Source organism: Protobothrops mucrosquamatus, unplaced genomic scaffold (assembly GCF_001527695.2).
Source record: "Protobothrops mucrosquamatus isolate PMUCROS unplaced genomic scaffold, P.Mucros_1.0 scaffold897, whole genome shotgun sequence".
NCBI classification, from domain to species: Eukaryota; Metazoa; Chordata; class Lepidosauria; order Squamata; family Viperidae; genus Protobothrops; species Protobothrops mucrosquamatus.
Window position 1 is genome coordinate 144,801 of NW_015387149.1, and position 8,296 is coordinate 153,096.

Genomic DNA, 8,296 nt, shown 5'->3' on the forward strand with positions numbered 1-8,296 from the left:
AAGTGGCTGTTGTGCCTCCTATATAGCATAGGTGATAAAAATAGACATATTTTTAGATCCTGCATAATTTTTTAAATTCTGTCTTCCACATGATTGTTAAAACTAACTCTGCTCTTCATTGTGTAACTGGTCATTGTGAAAACAGACACAGAGAACATGTATGCTAAATTCAAAGTGGAATTATGCATGAATTTTAAAAAACTTCAGCATGGTACAGTGTAAACTGCAACTTAAAAGCAATCACTTTAATTTTTATTTCGAGGGTTGGAAACATTAGCTATAGAAATGTGAGAAATGGGTTATCTCTCATTCTACCACTAGATGTCAGTAACTCAGTTATTTTTCATTTTGTTGCTCTCAGACAAATATAGCAATACTAAAGGCTACTGTACTACTTTGTTGCATCCTCAAATACAACAGTATCCCTCACTGAACTTCTTCAAATGAATTTTTTTTTAAAAAGAAAGCTTTACAAAGGTTTGGCTTTGAAACTCATTAAATGTGATATTAAACATTCTTAAAATTAGTTTTAATGTTTTCTAATAGTCATCTTTACAGTTTATTCTTTTAATTCAAGAGCTAAGGAAACAATCACGTATTCCAGACGTTACCATTTTTTTATTAGAGTTAATTTATTTTCTCTTGCATTCCTATTATAACAATATCAAACTATTCATATTGGGGGTTTTAAGAAATGTAAACTTGTAAACTTTCCTACAATGAGCAATATTCTAAAATGTAACAGTAGCTAAAGTGAAGATAAATATTTCCTCCTATCATTGCAACATTGAGGTTTCTATGCTTATAGGAAATGAAAAACCAAGATTGAGCAAAGGTGGTTACTGATGGTCCTCACACACAGCTTGTAAAGCTGATTGAATTCAACTGCTGATCTTGTTGCAGCATAAATATTATGAGGTTTGTTGGAACTGTTTTATTTGAAACAAAGTTGTGCATTCACTTTTTACTAGTGGAATATGTTCGTTTACACTTTATACGATTTTATACTCTTCAATCAGTACACGTGTTTAAATCAAAGTCAATTCAAATTGGAAGATGGTATCTTCAAGATCGTTAGTATCAAATATAATATGTTGTCTTATCTGTTCTTCACAAAAATCCCATGAAACAGATCAAAATTTCAGTTTGATACAGGTTGAAAGAGAAAAACTAGACCAATATAAGACAAGCCATTTGGAATTTGTCCAGCTCTTTAGGGCAAATCCAGCATGGTTCTTCTGTAGTGCCACAGGATTTATCCAGTAATTGCATAATAGCTTTGTAACTTCATAGTGCAGGGATTGTAACAATGGAAATGCCAGTACAGGATGATGGGGCTGACCATAATAAGCATCAGTGCATTTTTTCTTTTGAAAACTAAATTCCAAGTCTTAAGGAGATGCTTCACAATCTACAAGAGGTTGTTAAAGCAATCATATCTTTTTCAAGGCTGTCATGGCTGTTTCCAGGCATATGGATGTCCAGCTACTTCACTTCCTTAGTCACAGCTTATTGTAAAAAGTACGTTTTTGGAAGGCACTGCCCAACCCTTTTAAATTCTCTGCCAAAGACTCATGACTTGGAATAAAAATTAGCACTATTTTGCAACAGTTAAAATTCTTTATCTTTTTTCCAGCTTTATTACTGAAAAATTGAAACATATTTACTGAAAGAATAGTAAACTTGTATTTGGAAGCTGCATCTTCCCAGGCATTGTTAATAATAAAATAGTTTTCTTTCTAAAATAAAGTTTGCATTATTATAATAGGAAATCATTCAAGAATGCCAAACCTCATACTGCTACATGATAATTTTTATTATTTTGTAACCTGCTTTGTAAATATCCTCACACGTCTGCAAAACTGTCAGTTTACAATTTACATTTAAACCTATCAATTTTAAATTAATAATTACAACTTCTATCTTTTCATTGTGAGGTAATCTAAAACTTACTTAGTTATTTTTATCATTCACACAAACATCCTGTCAGGTTTTACAAGGAAGAAAGACAAGAAGATGGGAATAAAAAACATCAGTGAAATCTCTTCTGAGAAGTGCAGAATAATTCATCTATGTATATGCACAACAAACTGATTCTAATGCACAATTGCTGAGCAGGAAAATCAGTTCCAATTGTTTATATCATAATATAAATTTGCAATAAGACAGCATTTGATATACAGACAAATCTATGGCTGCTTCAGTTAAATGTAGGGATTAGACAAGAGATTTGTTCCACTACAGTTTTTGAATTACTTTCTCAATGTTTAGATCTTCTGAATGTAATGTCCATAAAATAAACATGTTTCTGTGATTCCAGAAATGTACCAATTTGAACAGCTTTAAAAATAAGTCTCTTAATTCAACATGTGTTTCTCAAGGGATAGAGTTACATAAACTGGAGAGATCAAATATTTATTGGCTTGTTTTGTCCTGGGGCTTCTGAGTTTTGCAACTACACTTACTTGTGCTCTGCACACTATCTAAGCTTGCAGCTTAAAAATAAATGGGAAAATATTTGGACTTAACAGTTTTATCTTGACCATTGGCTATCAGGGAAGCAGTGGCATATGCATGCCAGGAAAGGCCAGGCTTCCCTTATACGGACAGTTCTTTGCAATGACACAATGGCTCCAATATAAAGTGTTGCTTAATCTAAGCTAGAAGGCAAAGGAACAAAGAAACATCAAGTGCCTGTTTGAGACCAAAGAGAACTGAAAAAGCACGTCATTTAACAATGGAGAAATTTAAGGCTGCTTTGTTACTAGCAGGGGTAGGAGATGCTTTGGGCTATCGAAATTTTATTCAGGAAAACAATGCTTTAGGTGCAAAGATCCAAGAGGAATTAAAAGAAATTGGAGGACTCGGGAACCTGGTCTTGTCCTCTGATAAATGGCCAGTAAGTGACAATACTCTGATGCACATGGCAACAGCTGAAGCTCTCATCACAGGTAAGAGGAAAAACCATTGTTATCTGGACGCAGATGGGAGGGTAGAAAGAGAACTGGAGAAGAGCTGTAATAATCATGTTTACTAGTTGAGCAGTGAACTAATGCTACCTTTAGTGAATGATGCTTAATAGGCCATGCATTTGCCCTAAATTTAAATAAGGTGAAAAAGAATGTAAATAAAGAAGGAAGTCTATGACTCAAATGCCACCTCAACCATGAACTCATAAAGTCACCTTTGGAGAGGCACTATGTGTATCTGTTTATCTGCAATATTTGAAATATCATACTTGTTTGTCTAAAAAGAGTACATGAATAATACTAGGAATAAATTATTCCTAGTAAAAAATTAAACAATTATTTAAAACTCAAAATTAGCTTTATTTAATTTGTGCATCAAGCTGAATTCCAGTTAGCAAGGTTGCACATTCGCTCATTTTGGTTGTATAAATTTGGTTAAAAGAATACATTAAGATTGCATGATACACTGAGTGAATTTCCACAAATATGGAAAGAAAACTAATCTCAAATGCCAGTCCTGCAGCTCTTTGGTGTAGTAAAAAATCAGTCTAGTGCATCAATAACTAATGGTATAACATTCATGCAATTGTATTTTGTATCCAGTTTATGATGCACGTTCAGGGGGACAGATATAGATATCTTTGTTAAAGACAAAAGCATTTCCTAACCTGTATTGCTTTCTTATTTTTTATGTGTATTGTACAATCAGATGTGTCAAAGTCAATGAAATTCATTTAAATTCCTTTCTTATCCGACCGCTGTTCTAAAATTAGCTGCCACTGATCTGTTGATGAGAATCTTGAGTATTTCTTATCTAGCTACTAGTTAGCCAATGAAGTGAGATAGAGCTAACACCCTAAAGATAATGGCAAGATGTCAACCTATGAAAGCAAAGAATGACTAGCATACTTCTGAATATAGTCAATGATTAAATACGAGTCACATGTCTCTTGCTTCTTGACCTCTGAGCATAAAGGTTATCTGCAAGCCTTATCAGCCGGCTCTGCAACCATTTTTAGATACAGTAGTTCCAAATTAGCAAGGTCATATTTCTCTCAATATATAACATGACACCATTTGTCAGGATACACCTTAACCTTGATTTCTTCAATTGTATTTACAGGCAACAGCTATTCAGTGTCTTTGTCTGTTTTTATTCTAAATAGGAAATATGCTGTTTTTCTATTATAGAAAGCATTACTTGATAACCTTTAAAATAAAGTTATATAGATAACAGGGAATACAGATGTTGATAGTTTATTGTTATCTACCAGTTGACAGGAAAAAAGCATTTGACAAAGAATAAATTGGAAACTAACCATGCTATCTGGAAACTAACCATGCTATCTTTCTAGAAAGATGGAAAATAGACACACATCCATTTTCTGCTTTTGTATTTTGATAGTTCAATTGCTTTGCCATGCTTAAAAATATTTATTAGAAATGTAAAATGTTCGCTAGAAATGTTACAAGCACAGTGGATGTTGCAGATGTAGTAGTACATCTCTTTTTCTATATTACAATATCTAACAAGGACTCATGCTGATGTGCAATTATTTTCACAAATATAATTAAGAATGATCAATACAAAAACCAAAGCCATGAAACTATCTAAATTCTATAACAAATAAATTCAAATTAAGCAAGATACAATTAATATATAAATAACTAGGCAACCAATAAACAGATGTCCATCCTCAAATGGCTTTCTGAATAATTCTGTTTCCAGCCCTTAATAAAATATAGGAAGAAAGGTACCATTTTGCCATTTAATTTTATTAGAATCCCAATTTAATTAGTACAGAAGCAGCTAATGACACTTTTACAGCAGCTTTGTTTATTATACCAATATAATTCCAATTTTATAAAAGGGTCTCTAATCTAGGCCACTAAATGAGTACATGGCTACCACTGGTCAAATACAATAGTTCTCAGCCAGAAAAAACAGAGCTACATTGACTTGTTCCTCCATGAAACAAGTGCTGCCATTCATCATGAACTAAACCATTGCTGAGAGGTATTTTGCAAAACAGTGTTGAAGCACTATTCTTGAGGGCAGAGGCCAGCATAGGGTATGCCAGTAGAAAAACATGCTGGCAGCATTTCCACTCCTGATTTTGTCTCAACAAAAAGATGGAATATGGTGCTATGTCAGAACCAAGGGGTCGAGACAAACAGGGGTGAAAAACCTCTTGCTGTCAGCTTTCCAATCTAACACATTGTTTGGAGAACTGGCGCCAGAGACGCCATCATTGTCATTGTCTCCTCATGGTTTATCCTACCATCCACGGGAAGAGAAGCAAAGGGGAGAGAAAAGTGAATGTCCTTTTTGTGACAGTTTTCCATGTACCAAGATCAGTCTCCCCTTCCCACCTTTGCATTATCACATGGAAGTGATGGCTGGAGCACTTAAACTCCAAGAGAGGGTAAGCAACTCTTCAATTGCCACTCTTCAATTGTCACTCACATGTGGTTTCTGGATGCATGTCAAAAATGGCAGCTCTCCAACCCTCCTGGTCAGATGGTATGCCAGGACTGGGTGAGCACAGCAAACACGGCAGCACCCTGAAGGTGGCAAATCTTTAGCCTGGAGAGCTACTCTTGGGTTGCCATCCAGCCAAGATCCAAAACAAAATATATGAGACCAACAACAGCTATACAATTTTTTTCAGTTCTGGATAATCTTATTCCATGCTCTGGCCCAATGCCGAGGGGACAAACTAAGTTTATGGAAGATCAGCAGGGCTGGAGCCATCATAACCATGGGTAAAATTCTATTCTACAGGACAAGCACTGTAACAAAGACACACATTCCAGGTCCTGCCAGGAGGTACTATTTCATAGAAGGGACCTGAAGTGTGCCACTCTCTTGGATCTCCTGAGATGAGCTAACTAAAGAGAGTTGATCATATGAATAAGTTGTTGGAAAGTGGACTTGTTTTGAATTTTTGTAAGACAAATGAAAATAAGCAATTTTTAAAAATTGGATGCTAGAAGGAACTACACTTTTTAATTAAAGGAGAAGAACACATAAAACTAATTCATAGCTACAGAATGATACAAAATATAACATTGGAAATATTGAAGGACCATTTTGAAATATGGCGTCAGAAGTTAATATCAATAATGTCAATAGTGATGTTTGTTTCTATGGGTAGACTATTTCCAAAAGAAGTTATGGAATAAATGGTAGAAGAGGAACAAGTTTTATTTGACACAGCAGAGACAGAATTGACACTAAAAATGGATGTACAAATGACAGGCTATAAGAATAACATGGAAAAAGATGTCTCATTGGATACAAAAGAAATTGGTTGATGCTTTAAAAATCAAGGAGTAATTACAAATAATAAAGAGATTGATCTTGATAATTGTTTTATATTAGATTATAAAAGAGGTTTCTTAAAGCTTGGATTAATCTTATGAGAAGAGGCAAAAGTTCTACAACATTACAGTACTTGAATGAACTAAAGATTAAGTTATAAGAAGTAAAAGAAGGAATATAAAGTTGATTTATTTGATCAAAATTAAAATACTGTAGTTATGTTGTTTCTGATAATCCTTAATGAACTTTTGCTAGGAAATGATGCTTTATGGGTTTGTTTATAGATAAGAAGTGGGATATGGAATGAAGACATCATAGTTTGTAAATTAAGAGGAGATGAAGTTACTAAAGTTGTTTATATTTGTTGTGATGAAGGTTGGAAGTCCTTCCTTCCTTCCTTTTCTATTTTTCTTTCTTTTAGTTTATATCAGTTATTACTACTGCAATTAAAATATTTAATGAAATTATTTTTAAAAATATGAAGTCACTTAAAGTTGGGATACTTTTTATCTATACCTCTTTAGTACTGTCTTTGGGCAGGGAAAGTGTGAATGCTCAAGAAATAGTCTTGCTGTCATGTTGGGTTGTTCATTTAAAATGCTAGCACAGTGTCTAGTTGTTGTTGTTGTTTTAAACAGCGAATTCCATTCTAGGAATTATTAGAAAAAAAAATTGCTAGTAATGAATGTCCTTCCAGAAATCTACTGGTATACACAATATTCCATCCTATGATTTTACTAATACTGATTATTAAGTCTCAAAAAGTCTCAAGCATTGGAAAAGAGCAAACACAGATATCTAAAATAAGTAGAAGGCTAAAGCAAATTCCCTACAAGAAAAATGAATAATGGTTGCAGGGTTTGTTCTTAACCAATAGAGAATAAGGAGAGACTTAACAGAAGCACATAAATCATAAATGACATGGAAGATATGGGTTCTTTACTTTAATTTTCAGAGCACTAACCTTTGAAATTAAATACAGAAAGATTCAGGAATAGCAAAAATATGAAAAGTGTATTTATATTCTGCAGACTTAACAATAGCACTTCCTACTATTTAGAAAGTTTTAAAGGAGGATTATGCATATTCATAAACAGCTGTGCTATCAGTGATTTCTGATGCTACATCTGAATCATAGCCAACAAACTTTGAATGACTGTCTGCTACGCTTCAGTAGAAAGAGACATTGATCTTCTATTTGTGAACTTTCTAAATACAGTACATCTGTTTGTCCAAATCATGTTACAGAATGCAATGTCTTTTTGGTTCTTATAAAATTGTATTATGGAAATAAAACAATGTTCTTAACTCTGTGATAAAGCAAAAAGAACTCCTGGTTGTACAAAGAACTTTCCACCTTATTTTTTATTTCCAATATTCAACTCATATTCATGAGAATGAAGATAAATATATGTATCCCAAGATAATGTTGAAGGGTGCAATCTGAGTCAGCCACTGGGAACAAAGGTTTACTCTTCCAAGCTTTCAGGCTCGCCCTGGAACTCATTATTGGGGAACTTCTCTCTCTTCCAAATATATGCACTGGGCTGTTCTATCCTGGTTTCTGGTTGTGTGTAGCTTTTAGTTGTAATTAGGGTGTGGCTGGCTGGCTATTAAGTTATTAGCTGTTTCCTTGTGCCACCACATCCTTGGTTCATAAGTACCTCATAGGCTCATGGTTAATCAGCACTCCTATTGACTGACATCAGGCCAGTTTCTCCGGCTTCAATGTTTTTCTGGCTATATTTGTCCCTGCTCAGCCAACAATAATTGTAGCTGCAAAATCAAATGTATGTCCTTGTTCATTGCAATGTGAGGCTACCAATGACTTTGGGTCTCCTCAACTGTTCTCGCAATCTGGTGATTAGTTTCCTCTCCATCTGTCCCACATAGTTGCAAGGGCAATCCATTCAGGAATCCATTAAATTACATTACAAATTTCTCTCACCTCCAAACTATCATATGCATGTGTTCCATGTTACATAGAGGATTCCACTGCCAT

At 34.2% G+C, this 8,296-nt stretch overlaps 1 protein-coding gene across 1 annotated transcript in view; it reads left to right on the forward strand.

Moving 5' to 3' along the window:
- The first annotated feature begins 2,597 nt into the window (after window positions 1-2,597).
- ADPRHL1 (ADP-ribosylhydrolase like 1) overlaps window positions 2,598-8,296 on the forward strand; it is a 20,040-nt gene continuing 14,341 nt past the window's right edge. Inside the window, exon 1 of the mRNA XM_015819320.1 lies at window positions 2,598-2,951. Coding sequence (XP_015674806.1) covers window positions 2,738-2,951 — 214 coding nt within the window. The 5' untranslated portion in view covers window positions 2,598-2,737. The remainder of the gene's footprint in view (window positions 2,952-8,296) is intronic.